Raw genomic sequence first — 17,599 nt, forward strand, 5'->3', positions numbered from 1 at the left:
AAAATCAACACCCTGATAGGAGTTTTAACTTAGCTTCCTTCTTTGACGCCTCATTGATATATATATATATATTTTTTAAATGTCACTCAAATATCAGCTCCATTTTAACTGGCTCAGGTCTTTTCCAAGCACGGCCCATTTTCCTCCCGGACTCCCCGCCCCCCTCTCTCCACGGTGCGGAGATAGTCACAGCAGACCTGACGTTTTAAAACTGTTGCTCAGACCTTGTGCTGTCAGTGCGCCACCGGAGCTTTCTTTAGAGGCAGCTGCAAGCAAGCAAGAAAAAAAATAAAAAATAGCAAAAATGAAGCGAAGCCACAATTACAGCTCATCGGACAGCGACCTGGACGACAACGTCGAAGTGGAAAAGGACAGTGGAGACGAAAATGGGTACGTTAACTTCACAACTACATGTTTTTATTTTAATTTTTTTTATTGTAGGCATAATGGTTTGTTTTATTTTATATACTTAATTCTTATTTATTTCATGTTGTTTCAATGATCTTGCTTTTGTTGATGATCCAATACGTTCGTTTCTATTTTTAATAAAAATGTGTGTGGCTGTTTTACCTTTCAGTCAGCTTGACTCTCACGGATCGATGTCACCTTCCACGACCACACAAGTTCAAGCCAGGAAGAGGCGCAGAGGGGTGCGTGAAGTTATTATGTCTGCAACTAAGCTGCACACATGCTGTTTGATTATTATTATTATTTTTTCTAATATATAACGTGTGTTTTTAACAGATTATTGAGAAAAGGAGACGTGATCGGATCAATAACAGCCTGTCAGAGCTGAGGAGATTGGTGCCAAGTGCGTTTGAGAAACAGGTGATTTTTGTCTTATTCTTGCTCTCTGGGTATGCTCTGTGTTTTGTCTTGGTTGAATTATAAGAGGTGACACCTTCCCACTACATATTTACAGGGATCAGCTAAACTGGAAAAAGCAGAAATACTGCAAATGACAGTGGACCATCTAAAGATGCTTCATGCCTCTGGTGGCAAAGGTAACTGAGACTTTTTTTGTTTTGCTTTGGAGGATAAATAAATATTTTAACTTGAATATTTACATGTTGTGCTTTAAATAAGGAGCTTATTTAATTGTCTTTTTCCTGTCAGGTTTCTTTGAGGCTCACGCTCTTGCTAAGGATTACCGCAGCCTGGGTTTCAGGGAGTGCCTGGCAGAGACAGCTCGCTACCTGAGCATCATAGAGGGTCGGGACAGTACGGACTCCCTCCGTGTTCGCTTGGTGTCCCACCTCAGCAACTACGCCTCTCAGAGGGAAGCGCACACTGGACTGGAACACTTAGCCTGGGGCTCTGCCTATGGGACTGCCCCGGCCCATCTCCCCCACCCACTCCTTCTCCAGCACCCCCAGGGCAGGACACCTGCATCCAGAAGCAACAGCAGCCCACCCTCCTCCTCTTCCTCCTCTTCATCCTCCTCCTCCTCCTCCACTGAGACGTCCGGGACATCCAGACTCGGCATGATGCCCCCCACAGAGTCCCTTAGGGTTCCACCCAATGGCTCTCTGCCCCTCAGTCTGCCCGTGCCAACTTCCAAGCTTTCACCACCGCTCGTCTCATCCCTGTCTTCGCTCACGGCCTTCCCCCTCTCATTCGGTGCTTTCCCTCTTGTCTCCCCAACGGCCATCAGCACAGTGGGTCCCTCCTCCACCCTGTCAAAGCCTTACAGGCCTTGGGGCTTGGAGATTGGGGCCTTCTGAAGCTAACCACTGGACTGAAGGCAACAGCTGAGCTGTGCCCACCACCGCCACCACAGAAAAACTAGGAAGGACACCCTGTTTCAATTTTCTTTTTTTAAGCAATAAAACACAAGAAAACAAGGGGAACTGATTTTATTTTATCAAGCAAAATGAATAAGTGAGAGGTAATGAATTCTAAATGATTTTATGTTACTCATTGAAACTAATTTAGCTAGCATGCACTGCCTCCAGGTTGAGGACTGATACAATGATATGATGAATGAGCCATGAATAAATTTACTGCAAGCACAAATTCAAAGACTGTCAAGCACATACGGGTGCCTTAAACGTATTGTAGAGTTACCTAATTGGGTATGGTTTGTTAGTGATATCAAAACTATGTGGAAATGATTATACATATTATGTGTCCCTCTGTTGGAAATCTAACTACTGGAGAATTGGAAACTTGCATTCTTCTATGTATTTGTAATATTTTTGTACAAATAAATTGAGTCTAGAGGTATAAAACATGTTTTCTTTTCTGTTGCATTTTCTCCTTTAATTCATTTGTATTTCATATTGTATTATATGTAGCTATGAAACAAAATCCTAAATATGAGCAGACTAACTGGTGCTGAAGTTAATCATGAGCTAATAAGGTTCTGCTTATTGACTGAAAGTCAATTCCTTCACTGTGTGCCAGGTAAGTAACCAAATCTGAAAGCATTGTTGCCCCTATGAATACCCAGGAAATCATTAAGAGCCAGAGGAAATCCTTTACAATGTTGCCCTGACCTCACCAGCTTGGGTTGGTCTGAAACGGAGACAATCGTGTGAACAGGATGGAGACATTGGAGGAAAGGGGTTAAAAAGTAACATCAACACACAGACAGCTGGACCCGTAAATCAACTCTGAGGTGCTGTTTCTGGTCCAGTCTTAGAGAGAGATGGGTTTCTAGGGGGTCCATTGTTTTCATTTGCTCACTTTTATGCATCCATGCAGCTCCTCATGCTTCCAGCTGGGGCTGCTGCTGTCTGTTATCTGGTGCCCGAGGGCTCGAGCCACAAAATATTAATACTAGATTAGGTTTATTGTCTTTCTTTGAGAGTCAAAATGTCAGTCAGTTAAAAGCAGGTCAGATTCAGATCAACTAGTGTCTTTGCCATCATACTTCTTGGGTATTCGTGAAAATTTGCCCTACATTTGGAGAGTCATGAGCTTCAGCTGGGTTTCTACATCAGAAATAAGTCCGACACTGCCACCTGCTGGTCATATATATCCCACCTTCTAACCCTCAAAGAGAGAGCCTCTGCACAGGATATCATCATCAATGAAAAACGAGCTGGGGCAGACTGTGATTCTCAGGATGTGTAGATAACTGGTTCTTTTATTTGGCAGTTTACAATTCCCCTTGTCTTTTAGCACAGAAAAGTATAGATGGTGCATGCCATGTTCACAGAACCCCAAACCTTTATTCAGCAAAGCTTTCACAGAGAAATATATGAAGGGAGAAACACAAGCAGCGGAGGATGCAGGCAGATATCAGTGGTATTGTATATTAAAAAGAGACTAGTTCAGTGTGCTGAATGTAAAGCGTCCCACATCCATTCTCCATCTTATCCCCCAAGGAGAGCAGACGCTAACGATGCCTCAAGGTAAATCTGCATTCACACACACCCACACAGACACACGTTTTTGTCGTCACACTATCAATATCAAGATGGGAGCAACGGCACATTCCACTGTGCAAGACGATATGCATGATACCGCTAAGGTGTCATAACATTCATACATTTATAAGATTTTATTCCCAAATTGACTAAGAACGGATTGAAAAACAGCTTTGTCTGGGTATGCGGGAATCTGCAGGTGTACAAATGGTTGCTCCCACTGGGCAAAGACATTCTTAATAACAATAAAGCACCTATCAAGTTCGTTATCAAGCTCGGTTCAGAGAGAGTGGACACTTCAGGGACCTGTGGGGTTTGGCCTATTGTTACGTTTTGGAGCGTGCGCGTTGAGAATGAGCAGGTGTGCTTGAAGGAGATACAGATGAGATACGCATAATATCTTGAGGCGTCTGCAGTCTACGTACACCGACCGTCATCCATCACAAAAGACACGGAAACATCGTTTTCATGACATCATATCAGGGAACACTGCAAAATGTCTGTCTACAGCCAACTCACAACACCGGGGGGCTTTCACAAGAAAATGGTTGTAGAGTTAAATTTCAAGAACTGAAACATTAATCAATGACAAACAAAATGTTTGAAATCGTAGATAGATAGATAGATAGATAGATAGATAGATAGATAGATAGATAGATAAAGAGACAGAAAAAAAAGTATTTACAAAATAAAAGACATTCTCCCATTTTCTCTTCAACATATCCATTCTTAATTCTTAAGACAAGTGTTATTGACGTTTGTATCCATTGATAATACTGATAGTAGTGAGTATTGGTGGCATGGTGTGTTGTGAAGTGGTGGTGAGGTCTTCGGACCTCTCGGCCTCCAGGGTTGAGTGTCTGTTACGGAGAGGGTGGGGCAGGTGTGGATGGAGGGACATAGATGGACCATGGAAGTCAGGGCTTGTTGTGAGGCTCATGCTGTCAGCTCTTCCCTCAGCTCTTTGTTCTTGCGCACCAAAGCTGCGTGTCTCTCCTGAATACAACACAACAGTGTTAGTCATGAGAACAAACCCTGACTGACACGCAACACCTCTATGCCTTTATTTCTACTGATGAAGACTGAGATTCGTTCCGTACTCACCTTCTCCTGTAGACGCTCCATCATGGCTGCCAGATAGGCTTCACGGTTCTCCTTGATCTGCTCCATCTTCATCTGGAGCTTCTCCTCAGCCATCTTGCTGAAGTTGTTGTTCTCCTCCATGGCCTTTAGCAACACGTCCCTCTCATGCTCCCGCTTTTCTGCCAAAGCCCTCAGCACCTGGGCCTCTTGGTACTAAACAGGAAGCGAAAAGGATCACATTCAAGCATTCATTTTGTTGTTGATGTTTTATTTTGGTTCGGTTTCTAAATCCAAAAGCCATTTGACACGGACGGAAACACTCACCTTCCTCCGTTCTTCCGCAGCCTCCAGTTTCTTCTCAATGTCCTCCAAGGAGAGATCCCTCTTTGGAGGCGAGGGGAGGTTGTGGGCTACGTCTGACACCGGAGACTGAGGCTTGAGAATCACCTCAAAGGCCTGTCCCGAGGCCCGCTTGTTTATAGGTTTGACCTCCATATCTGTAAATCAGACAATTGCAAAAAAAATCAGTGTCCAATAATATGTCATGATTACTAATGACTGTGGGGGACATTTTCTTTGGTCCAGAAGAAAATCAATGTTTGAGCTGATCCATACCTTCGAACTCGCACGCAAGCTTGTTGCGTGTCTCTGGGTAGAAGCAGGAGCAGATGAGGGAGAGGACAGACAGCTCCTTCATCTTCTCTTTGTATGCTGTGGGAACATAAACATAAAACAGGTGAGTCTTTCTGTCTTACTAATGAAAAAAACAAAAACAAAAACCCCCCAAAACAGGCAAAATTAGACCCAACTAAGATAAAGTAACTACCAAATAGCACAACACAAACATTGTCACACATTGCTGAGGTATTGCACGAAGGGAATTGCTCAATAAACCAGATGGATCAGATGACCACTGCATTAAGTCTGAAATGTATGTACTGTAAGTGCCGTGCTGCTTAATAATTCATTGGATAAATGTATTCTGCATGTGGTGGTGATCAAAACCAGATTTTTTTTTTTTGCAAGTGGGACAAAACAAGCATTAAATGAACACATTGTAATCAAGAAACAAGACAGCTTTGTCCAATATCCCCTTGCAATCTGCATCAGATGACTGATCGGCCTGCGTGTCAGATCTTTCAATTTCCTGTTGAATTCCTTTTGTCTGCGTGGTCACAAGAATACGAAGCGCCTTTTATTTATCCATCTCTAGCTTATTGTGGTGCCAATGCTGGCAAGTTACAGCTGAATAATGCTCTGGGCCGAATAATGGCCTGTTGGTTTTTTCCACCTATTTATTTTTTTCATTGAAGTCTACACATCCGGCCACTTTTCCTGTGCTCTTTCTTTATTTGTCAAAGCGCCCACCTGGCTCCTCAGAGAGGGCTACAGATTGTCAGTGCTGCTGAGCCTTCTGCTGCAAAGGCCAGTGTGTGAAGCGGCCCCTTGCTGCAGGGCTGGCCTGCCTCCCACATTGCCATACACCTGTCTTCTCCAATACGTCTCTGACAGCACACAATATAACGAAGCCACCAAACTGCATTCAAAAATGACCGAATGGGATGCTCATATTAAGGATTGTGCTTTTAGATAGGAAGGTACACAAAAGCAAATCAGTGAAAATAGATGTGCTAAATGTCAGGCCTACACCAACTGTCCATGAAAGGGATGAGGATGCAATCTTTCTTAAATGATAGGGGTGCTAACTAATAAGGAATCTTACTATATGTGATCTCGTGACAACGCCTAAATATCAGGAATCTTGATTTGTGCATATGCCAGATTTTGCCAAATAAATGGCAGTACATCTGCCACAGCTGGGGATGCAACCTTGGAAGAAATAGGCTAAGGAAAGCTAAAGATAAGATCCTGACTAAACAAATGAAACAATCAGGCCAAAAAAAACAAAAAAACAAAAAACGTTATTTTTTTTTTTTAAATAAAGCAGTTACAACCGCTCAGGTTTAAATGGTAGAGAGTGATAAAGAAGTAAAACAGATGAAAAGCTCTCAGCTTTGCAGTCGGCTAAATGGTCGGCAGCCCAGCATCTTGGGTGGGGTCCGTCTGCATTATGCTGCATGTTGGGGCCGCTGTGGCATGAACAGCAGGTGCGGTGTTGTAAATAAAGCCAATCCTCAATTTCTATTTAATCCACCACTACACAAGACAATACGAAAACATGGTGTGATTAAGACGTTAATATAAATGAGGATAATAAAGGAGACATCAGTAAGAGGATGCTGGGCTTGTGAGCCTACATTCCTGTTATCATTTACTGAGTCGTAAAAGACAATCGGCCCAGAATCGTCGCAAAATGTCAGAAGATTTAAATATTTTTAATTGGAATCTTTAAAATGAGCTCATTTCCCGGTGGAGCTATTACAGACGCACGGACACCAGCCGGTAGGCTAAACCGGGCCGACTCCACACCAAAAGGATGCACCTGTCACAAGTCAATCCATCCATCCATCCATCCATCCATCCATTTTAACACGACCAGTTACATCCTTAGCTTACCGGTTGCTGTTTTAGCCATGGCTGATGTATTTCTCTGCAGGAGATGCTGTAGTCCTGTTTCGGTGATCGGTGATGCTGCTTAAGGCACTGAGTCAGCGAATAGACCGGTGTAGGATCGGAGAGCAGACAAGAGGTGGGCACGTACGGGAGCGCGCAGCCAGACCCTCCTCTGTCCTGTGACGCGCAGAGCTCTTTTCAGCAGTCGACACGCACTGTGAGGTTAAAGCCTAAAGCTTCAGGCACAGACATAGACACGGAAAGCTGATAAAACGGACTCAACACTTGAGGTTTAACTTGATCCGGATCCAGGTGAAAAACAGGCCAATAGGGCTATCAACCCCCTGAAACCAGTAGGCCTGATTTAAACCAGAAACACTGCTCATAACATAACAAAATCTGTATCCCGACTGCCAGTTATAAACAGTAGGCCTATACAGGAAAAAAAAAAGATAATTTTAGGAATATAAAGCTAATAGATTACAGACTTTAAGAGATGTGCATATGACGTGAACCGGCTACGCCCTCAGGTCAAAAAACATTAGATTATATTTGATTTTAGTCAAACTGTTCTGTTTATTAATATAAACATTTGGATGCGTCACCTAATGTTACTATTGGACCTTTAACTTTATTTATCCCAAGGGAAATTCGGGGTCCAGTAGCTTCATCACATAGAAACATATATGAAAGATGTTATTGAGGCAGAACACACAAACAGCTTCAGACTGTATAAGACTTTATTTAGTCATATTGTTTATTATACATTAAGTGCCATTTCTTCTTAAAATGTGTCATTCTGTTACAGTTTTTAGGTTCTGATGAGAAAAGATGGGATACAAAGGCATAATCATAAAAAAAAGCACCACAATGTACATTCAGAAGAAAATAACATACAAACATGTATGATCTGGAGTGTTAAGGTATACAACAATCAACAGCATTAACGGGACAAATATACCATGAATGAAGCGTGGTGTATTTCAGTGACAGTCAACGTGGTTCTGTTTGGCACCGTTGGAAGCTCAGGCTAGTTCAAGTGTTGTGGATCAGACACTTTGCATGTCAAAACACGGAGACACATTTGAAAATCAGTCAGTGGAAAAAAGGTGTCAAAGCATAACTAGAAGGCAAATATTAAAACAGTACTGGTGAGCAGGAAGTAGTGTATACAAAAATAATTTAAAGCTATATATAGTCCACCATGTTGCCAGCGCTGAAGAAATTATCTTTAAGATATTCAGAATTTGATGCATACTCGGCATGCCAGTGTAACTGCTGAATTCAGTGACGTTCCGCTTTGGAGTTCAGCTGCTTCTTGATGTAGTAGCCAACCAGTACCTGAGGACGTTGCTGGTAACCGTGAAGGACTTCATGGGAGCTGCTCAGCTGATCCCCCTTCAGCCGATCCAGTAATGTCACGCAAACCACGGCCGCTTTACACAAGGAATGAAAAGTAGAGATTCAATGTAAAGAGAACAGTCTGAGATACTGGAAATATGATACTGATATCGTCTGTGAAGGTTCTCAGTCATCCAGTTTATGGTACATGCAAAAAACAAGCTGAAACAAGGGCACGTCGGGTTACTTAAAGACATTTCACCACTCATCCAGGTAGCTTCTTCAATTCTCCACTTGGGGGGAGCTGGGGTTCAAATAGGGACATCTGTGGGTGTTGCCCCACCAGAAACGCAAATGACTCAGGACCGTCAACATTCAAATATTTACTTTTAATTGGAGGACACAGTGTTGGTCCCGTTTTCCTTCCTTTTAAGATGGTGTTGTAAATTGACGGCAGATTATAAATATGTCCACCTCCCCTGTTCAGAGTACGATTCATTGGAGAAAGAAAACATGATCACAACACTGTCCTTCATTTACAGGTAAGTGTCTGGTCATTAACAAACCCTAGTCACGTGAGTTTCAGGTAGACATTACCCACAGATGTTCCTATTCAAACACCAACTCCCCATCAGTCATTCTGAACTAAAGATGCTACTTGGAGGAGTGGTAAAACGTCTTCAAAAACCTCTTTAAGTCCAGTTGCCCTTGTTTCAGTTACTTGGGGATACTGACATTGTATTTTCTTACCTCGCAGACCACTCAGTTTGCACATGGCAGCAAAAACTGAGGACTCCATTTCAATGTTGCAGACTCCTGCTTCATTGGCTTTATTGAGGTAGTCCTGTTTGTCCTTCTCAGTGTAGGAGCAGAAAGCACCATCCAAACGGGCTTGCCCTGATCAGACAGAGATGATAGGATTTAAGTAAAAGGCTGTACAAGTCGACAAAGAATACGCTGACTGAAGCATCAGAACTCATACCTTCGTAGAAGTCCATTGTACACATGGTGTTGCCTATCACTGTCTCAAACTGGTTCAGCTCCTTGCTGCACTGCAACAGCTCCTGAGCCAGGCTTTGGTCCAGATCGGTATTGCGCACAACAGTTTTCCCCAGGATCACCTGCTCAAACTTGGGCAGAAAGGTGGCGTCCACAGACTGCTTGGTAATGACAACAGTGCCGGGCTCAAGTCCTGAAAACCAAACATGGCAAGAGAGAGGTGAACCATTTTATACAGTAAAGCTAGTGCTTTATTTTTAAGGAATGCTGGAACATCATACTCTATCAAAAGGGAAACATCTGAAATATAGGTTCTCTCTCATGCTGAAAACTGGTAGAGGATGCTGCACTACAATTTAAACCAAAAAGTGCAGTCAAATAGGAATTATTTTGGAGTCAACTATTGTGTAACCACATTTACCTATTTACTGGCAAGTACAAAGGAAAGTCAAGCCCAGTCATTTCCTATTACATAAGTGCAGTAACAAAGTAACAGGAAAACAGCATTGTTAATGTTTTAGTAGTATTTTTTATGTTAGCAGTATACATGTTTTGCAGTTTACTATTCACTGTGTTGTTTGCTTGTTTTCCCTGTCACTAACTCTCAAGTCACTTCACATCCTCTGATTTTCCCTGCTCCAGTTCTGCTGCTCATCTGCCTCCACTTCCTGTCTTTGCACTATTGCTTGTTGCTTTCCAGCCATTTGTGATCCTGTTTGTTCTTGCTTTTTTTTTTTTTTTTTTTTTTTAAAACCACAATCTGGAACTTGTTTTGTGTTTCATCTCTTGTCTTTAGCTACCATCAGAACAGACCTTCTTCTAAATGACAGATGAAGATCAACAGCTGCTGGCTTGCACAAAGCCGTAAATAGTGACAGTCATTTAGCCATATATTAATCAGTCAACAGAGACACATTTTCAATGAACAGAGATGAGTCAGTGTTGACTATCTAACTAGCAAGAAGTGGGAGTCCAGCCATGACAACTCCAAAAACAGAACCCAGGAGCAACAGCTAAAATGTTTGGAGCTGGTCAAGATTTTTGTTCATGGATGTCATGTGACATCTAAAAAAATAATGCTAAAACTAATGCAGATAGACTTGTTTCAGTTTTCTTGAAGACAGAAAACAACAAGTCCAGTTACCTTTGTTTTAGATATCCCGCTATCGCACTGTACTAATTTACCAATTAATACTCAAAACCGGGTATTTTCAAAAGGTTTGTAGGCTTTTAAAAAAAAAATCTCACCTATTCCACCTGATGTCCCGATACGTATAATTGTAACATCTTTGCAATGTGCGTGATGGAGGAGCTTTATTAGCTCATGCAACATGATGGCAATAGACGGGATACCCATACCGTGCTGCAAAATTAAGCATATACATGTCACACTTAAAATAATAAAAGATCTTCAAGTCCACAGAAATTAAATAAATTTGTAAAATAAAAAGATCCCTTGACGGAAGAAAATCACCCTGCAAATTTTGTTCTTACTTACACTGACAGAGAGTACAGGGCCAACTTTGTACATGGCGTAACGGTCTGTTCCAGCACAGATGTTTGGGTACTCTGATTTGGGGTCTTCCAAACCGAGTTCAGAAGCAATGAACTCAATGAATGACTTCATTCTCCAGGGGCTCCCGCCGACACACACAAACTACAAATGACACAAAAAGCACATATTTGTTTTTCTGAATAAAGAGGATTGAGTTGTTCATTTTTTCCCCACAAACAAATCTAATATAATCTCTTACTTTGACATCACCGAACATAGCTGGTAGGTCATGAGTTTCAGTTCCTAGACTGAAGTGGTAAAGGATGTCATCTTTCAGTGAATCCAGGTGTGGGTTGTGCACATAAACAGGGCTGGAAAAGGGACAGATATTTAAGAGTCAGATTTATCTTGATAATCAGACTAAACAGCCACATTGCTAGATCGAGCTTATATTTATATGCTATATTCTACTTTTTTTTTTAGGGTGGTGGGGCGGGCTTGTTTAAGCCCTAATTTAAGGCCGATAAAATATATCTTGGTGCTGTTCCCGTCCACAGCAGTCCTTTGCATTTGCATCCGTGTCAATCAATAAATCCTGTCCTCTATGTATGTTGCTGTTTTTCACATTAACAAACCAGGAATAGATTTGTTTGTTTAGTGGCTGTAATCACACTGGTAAAAAATAGTTGGTGTTGGAAAAAAATTAAATTCTACAGTAGGTACTTTCAGGAAAAAGGTCAATGTCTTGTATCCTGTCACACCCAGTAGTTTCCTTAATTCACACGGTCTTTTCAACATAAACTGCATTTTTTTTTTTTTTTTTTTTTCTTTTTAAATGGGCGGTTTCAAACGCGGAAATGCCAATAGTAGGTTCGTTTTAAGCGGATGTTGCCACATCTCGCGTTGATCTTCTCACCTGCGGCACGGTGTATTTCCCTTGTCGTCCCCTGGATCCATTTTCCTGAAAACAGCAGTGACCGAACAAAATTATGCAGTGACCAGAGCATACATCGATAACCTGTGACACCTGAACGCAACAGTCGCTAACTTTCATCTTAACATTATAAGTGACCAGGAATTATCTGACTATAAAACTCAACTACTAAAGCCGTACAATTAAGACATTTAAAAAACAAAAAAACAAATAACGAATTCACCTCGCATTAATCAGACAGATACAGCAATTTATCGATCACTCATAAGGGGGGGAATAAAACTCCATCTTCACCTGCAAGATAATCCAACGGTGTAGTCAGAGCAAACTGCAGACGGACAGTTGTCTCGGGATGTTCCTCTTCGACAGCGGTCTCTCCTGTTTTCCCACACTACGATTTCACTTTTGATATCTGACGTTGACGCCGTAACGTAAAAGATCCCGCCCACAATGACGTGACGTCGGCCTCGTCACACACGTCCTACTGGGCTTCGGTCACGTACAGAGGTGACTAGACGGCAGATGTGCAGTAATTTCCTTAGTGATGAAAACTCCCATATTACTAAACGATTTCATGGCAGCTTCTTAAAAAACTTTCAGCACAACATAATAGTCATGTCCATTAATATATGCACCAGCCACTCAAGCTGAGTTATACACCGATCAGGCATAACATTATGACCACCAACGGGTGAAGTGAATAACATTGAACATTTTGTGACAATACAATGTTGTGATGGGAAACTTTTGGACCTGGCATTCACGTGGATGTTACTTAGACATGTACAACCCACCTAGACCAGACCAGGTACCCCCCACCCCATAGCAATGACACTCCTTGATGGCAGCAGCCATCCCCAGCAGGATGCAGCCTGACACAGGGACACACACAAAAACGGTTTAGGAACAACTAAAAAAAAAAAAAACACATGAAAAACAGCACAAGTTGTTGACCTGGCCTCTAAATTCACTAGATCCAAAACTGATCTAGTATCTGTGGGATGCACTGGAACAAGCCCCTCCCCTCAACCCATAGGACCCAAAGCCCCCCCACTAACAACATTCTGTTGCCAGACACCACAGGACACCCTCAGAGGCCCCATGTCCATTCTCTGAGGAGTCACAACTGGTTCAGAGGCACAAGGGAGACCTACGCAATATTAGGCCGGTGGTCATAATGTTATGCCTGATTGGTGCAGACATGGTGGTTAGCACTGATGCCTCACAGCAAGAAGGTTCCAGGCCTTTCTGTGTGGAGTTTTCATGTTCTCCCTGTGTCTGAGTGGGTTCTCTCCGGGTACTCCAGCTTCCTCCCACCGTCCAAAGACATGCCCGTTCGGGTCACTTGTGATTCTAAATTGGACGTAGGTGTGCATGTGAGCGTGAATGGTTGTCTGTCTCTCTGTGGTAGCCCTGTGATAAACTGGAGAAGTGTCCAGGGTGTACCCCGTCTCTCGACCGATGACAGCTGGGACAGGCTCCAGCAGACCCCACGACCCTTAACAGGACAAGCGGTTACAGAAGATGAATGAATGAATGAGCATACCTTCAGAATGCATGCATATATTTTTTTTTTTATAGTTAACGTGTTGGCAAACAACTGTTTTATGTATGCAGCATCCATTTATATTCCTGCTGTCAAACATTCATGTTTATCTAAGTTGTATTCTCTGCCAAAATCTGCTGGTAAATGCTTTAATATTATTATTATATTCACCTGCCATTCGCATACTTTGTTGTTGTCCCTTAAATACTGCTGGGAGTGTACATTGGGGTAATTAGATTCTTTTCCCAACACATACAGTAGCTGCCAGCTGAGGCTGCATTAGGTGATGAGAACAAAGTTGTGGGCAAGACGCAGCTAAAGGAAGCTGTATGAAGATGCTAAAATACTCCATAGAACTAATAGCTGAATGACGACTGTAAGTTTGTTTGGGTCTACAAATACTGAAACTATAGTTAATGTAAAAATGTTACACTACTGCAGAAAATGTCAATCACCAGTCCTAACGTAACTCCACCGAATACAGCTAATGACAAGCATCGTTTCCGCTGTCACTTTAGTGAAATGAAAAACTGGTACCACAATTGAAAAGTATCCATTAATATTTATGTTTGGAACATATTATTTTTTTTTTTACACTACATAAATACTTTCGGAAAATTCTTACACAGCAAAAGAAGTCATGCCCATACATGAGCAAATAGAAACTCAGAAAGTAAAATGGTCATCAGGCTCACTCAGAAAAATAAACATGCAAATTAGAAAGTCACAAGTCTGAGGATAAAGCAAACAACAAAAACACTCCTTGTGGTAAACAGTGAGACCTGTGGATATTTCTCACGGTGAGTAGAACTTTTCGGCCTCCCTGAAAACAGAAAAGAAATAAGTTAATTTTATCAAAATTGCTGCACATGTATCAATATAAACTAGGCATGCTATTAGATTGAAAGTGTCTTCAGTGTGCTTTAGTGCCTAAAACTTTTGTAAGTAAATAATCGTGTGTTCAAGTCAAAAACTGTTTAGCCTTCACAAAGTATGCTGCATTTAACGATATAATATTAAGCTCACATGTCTTCATTTCCCCCATTCCACTTCATTTCGTGAAGCCATAGGTGCCGAGGATCTCTCTGTTAAGATAGTCAGCATAAAGGCATAATAAAAATCTAAACAGCACAAATATTATTCCATTTAGTGAACATGTCACAGTAAAACTGAATACGAACACACAGTTTACCGCTTTGGTTAAGATTATCGGGTAATCTGAGAAGAATTCTGGCTTCTTCTTGGCCTCGGGACAATCGGCCAGACCAATCAAGAATTCCCTTGTGTAAGTTATTCTGCCTACAAATGAAATGCGTTATTAAAGACTTTAATAGACTTTACCTGCTCAAAATAACACAATAGCATAGTAATTGTGATCGGCTTCTGGGTGACCTGTATGCATACATTTAAATAGCTGTGATGTCATTAAAAAAGTTTTTGTGTCTTTACCTTTTTTCTGTTTGTGGAGGTTGACAATCTTGTAGAACTGCTCTATGTCAATATTTGTCTATAAAGTGCAAAGTTAAAAAGTTTTAGAAATTTGTCGGTCTACAACTCAACCAATTAAAGTCCCCAAGAAATCAAGCTGAATGTTTTTATATACAGCTCTGGAAAAAAATAAAAGACCACTGCAAAATGATCAGTTTTGCTGGTTTTGCTATGTATTTATTAAAATGAACATTTTTGTTTCATTCTATAAAGTGCTGACAACATTTCTCTCAAATTTGAAATTAAAATATTGCCATTTAGAGCATTTATTGGCAGAAAATGACAACTGGTCAAAATAACAAAAAAGATGTTTTCAAACCTCGAATAATGCAAAGGAAACATTTCTTGAACAACACAACACTAATATTTTAACTTAGGAAGAGTTTAGAAATCATTATTGGTGGGATAATCTCAATCTTTAATCACAGCAGTGGTTTTTTATAATCTTCCTCATAAAATAAGATTTGGTTCAGGTGATCACCTGATCAGTGTCTCAGTAAGCAGAATGAGGAGGCTTGTGTTGGAATCGAACAAACACTGGAATGGACTGGCTGCCATAGATGTAGAGATGCTGATTTAAGAAACATTTGTGGGAGTGGTCTCTTAATTTTTTCCCAGAGCTGTATGTCTTCACATCAGCTACAGCATTAACCATATTGTTGCAGTGCTTTGTTCTGCTGCGAAATTTTGGGACTTGGCGTTCATGTGGATGTTGCCTCGACATTTATCACCCACTTAAAGATTGTCGCAGACCAAGCGAAAGATGAAAAAGGTACATTTTTGACGACATATGCTGCACTAAGGAGGATAATGTCCTCTCTCCTTCACCGGTAGTACCACGCAAACAGAGCTGACGCAAAATAGTGAGGGGGACCGCCTCAGGACATTGGAGCAGATGCAGCAGTGCAGACTGGGCTTTTGGGAGCAAGACTGCCTCCACATCTCCATATTTTTGCACAAACGCAGAAACATGTAGCATTCTGCAAGCCGTTTCATGGGGACTTCAACTGCAAATACTTTCCTTAAAGTCATTTTAATGAAGAAAAGCTTAGGTGATATAGATTAGGTGTTCAAAAGATAACACCGTTGTTAAGAGAAAAGAAACAACTTCACCTTAGAGTCCGGGAAATGATTGCAGCACCTTTGTGGCTAGAATATATTAAAAAAAAGTTAGTTAGGGTCCACTATAAAAATGATTGTCTTTATGGGATTTCTTACCTCTTGCAGCGTCTGTGCACGTGCAGCAGCATTTATTTGGGGGTCTAGATGAAGAATTGTTGTATGAACATCAAATGTGACCACGATCCACGTTAAACATTCACCTTTGACCCTGTGAGATAATCTTGAGCACTCACCAATGTCAACGTGGATGCAGCGGCGCAGGGGTCTCGCTGGCTCCAGGTGTTTTTGGAGGATTCTTCTCCTTGATACCTCCATTCTGGCGTCAGTGAGGTTCAAACACATTTTAAAGCTATCTTATTTTACAAAGCTTGCTCGTCACAGAATACAAGCAAATATTAAGTACTAATTTTTCAGGATATTATTATTCAGTGAAATTGCAGATTATTAGGGATCTTCACTACAGTCTGAAAATGAATGCACGGTACTACAAGAGTCTTGTAATAAATCTTAGCTTCATAACAGCATCCAGCATTTGTTTAAAATAACCTAGAGGGCTGTTGATGTAACTGTGCACTGACGTGTTTCCATTTTCACAACCTCGTTTTCGTCAGTGGGCTAGGCTAAATAACAGAAACACTTGTATTTAACTCAATAAAGTTTAACAGAACCACAAACTACATCTTCCAAAATGATCATACAGTTAAACTGCCTGAAGCTAAGATTATTTTATATTAGAATACATCGGTTTTCACGAGTGTACCTAATGAACTGGCAGGTAAGTGCATCATCAAGCATCAGCTGGTGTATTTGAATCCTAAGAAGACAGGTGTTCAATAGAAAAAAAAACGTATAAACTTGCCAGATAAAACCCATCTCACATAAAACAACAAGTAATTAAAATATTAACTATAAAAGGTGTAGAGATGACTGCAATGTCACGTTGGATGTAGCAGCACAGCAGCTAATTGTTGAGTTTGTAGGTTACAGGGAGTTCATTTAGCCTAACGCTAATTAACTAACTTCACACAAATTGTTACAGATTTATTTTATTTTTTTTCCTAAAACTTTACCTGGTTTAATTTTGCACCAAAGAAGCAAGCTTGGAAAACAGGTTTAACATTTTTGCTGACCGTTATAACGAGTTTCATGGCAGGAATCTGTGCACACACCGTGGACTGAAAAATAACGGCAGGCGGCTAACGTTGCCATAGGCCGTTGAGTTTAACGTTTACCAATGAATTCTCATACAGTGCTCGGGAGTATATCTATAAATATCAAGTCTCGCTTCATAACATTTGTACAGCAAAATGTGACAGCATTTTTTTTTTTTTTTTTTTAGAGTGATAAAAGTTTGAAATCTGTGAAACTAACGTTCAAGCTAGCAAAGCTGGCCTGATAACTCATACGGTAAAGTGAACTGCTCTAAACGTAGTAATGCGCTATCATAAAGAAGACGTATTGTGTTTAATTATTTACCTCTAGTTCTACAAAAATCCGCTGGCGTGGTAGTTTGCCTGCTCACCCTCACCTCACCTCACCGGTGTCATGCTAGTCACAAGCAAAACCATAACTTCCGGTAGCGGACTTTCAAAATAAAAGGTGAGCGTGTGACATGTGACATGATTGTTGTGACATCGCAGTCTATTGTTGCTGATTTTGCCAATTTAGCATTTTAAATGATGTTCTATAACTGGGTCTTATAT

The 17,599-nt window shown here is 41.1% G+C and overlaps 4 protein-coding genes across 6 annotated transcripts; 1 reads left to right on the forward strand and 3 right to left on the reverse strand.

Moving 5' to 3' along the window:
* The first annotated feature begins 209 nt into the window (after nt 1-209).
* On the forward strand, nt 210-1,882 carry LOC311496435 (hairy/enhancer-of-split related with YRPW motif protein 1-like). The gene is made up of 5 exons (XM_084556302.1): nt 210-390; nt 578-650; nt 745-828; nt 923-1,004; nt 1,117-1,882. The coding sequence occupies exons 1-5, from the start codon at nt 305-307 to the stop codon at nt 1,722-1,724; spliced, it is 933 nt and encodes a 310-aa protein (XP_084412428.1). The 5' UTR covers nt 210-304; the 3' UTR covers nt 1,725-1,882.
* A 2,428-nt stretch (nt 1,883-4,310) lies between these two features.
* stmn2a (stathmin 2a) lies at nt 4,311-6,993 on the reverse strand (the record flags this gene model as incomplete). Its single annotated transcript, XM_084556691.1, has 5 exons — nt 4,311-4,370; nt 4,479-4,670; nt 4,782-4,954; nt 5,073-5,168; nt 6,975-6,993. The coding sequence occupies 5 exons, from the start codon at nt 6,991-6,993 to the stop codon at nt 4,311-4,313; spliced, it is 540 nt and encodes a 179-aa protein (XP_084412817.1).
* A 710-nt stretch (nt 6,994-7,703) lies between these two features.
* On the reverse strand, nt 7,704-12,152 carry upp1 (uridine phosphorylase 1). Its single transcript, XM_084556529.1, has 8 exons — nt 12,035-12,152; nt 11,723-11,767; nt 11,066-11,177; nt 10,810-10,968; nt 10,560-10,674; nt 9,295-9,504; nt 9,063-9,209; nt 7,704-8,407 (listed from the first exon to the last, which is right to left on the reverse strand). The coding sequence occupies exons 2-8, from the start codon at nt 11,761-11,763 to the stop codon at nt 8,256-8,258; spliced, it is 936 nt and encodes a 311-aa protein (XP_084412655.1). The 5' UTR covers nt 11,764-11,767; nt 12,035-12,152; the 3' UTR covers nt 7,704-8,255.
* A 1,299-nt stretch (nt 12,153-13,451) lies between these two features.
* gra (granulito) lies at nt 13,452-17,430 on the reverse strand. Of its 3 annotated transcripts, none has more exons than XM_084556764.1 (8): nt 17,373-17,430; nt 16,130-16,212; nt 15,993-16,036; nt 15,888-15,923; nt 14,736-14,793; nt 14,479-14,585; nt 14,313-14,371; nt 13,452-14,109 (listed from the first exon to the last, which is right to left on the reverse strand). In XM_084556764.1, the coding sequence occupies exons 2-8, from the start codon at nt 16,209-16,211 to the stop codon at nt 14,082-14,084; spliced, it is 414 nt and encodes a 137-aa protein (XP_084412890.1). In that variant the 5' UTR covers nt 16,212; nt 17,373-17,430; the 3' UTR covers nt 13,452-14,081. The 3 variants fall into 3 exon arrangements, with proteins under 3 accessions (XP_084412890.1, XP_084412892.1, XP_084412891.1); XM_084556766.1 differs by having other exon boundaries at nt 14,468-14,585; XM_084556765.1 differs by lacking the exon at nt 15,888-15,923.
* Nucleotides 17,431-17,599: the final 169 nt, after the last annotated feature.

This window comes from Chelon labrosus, assembly GCF_963514085.1.
Source record: "Chelon labrosus genome assembly, chromosome: 12".
Taxonomy (NCBI): domain Eukaryota; kingdom Metazoa; phylum Chordata; class Actinopteri; order Mugiliformes; family Mugilidae; genus Chelon; species Chelon labrosus.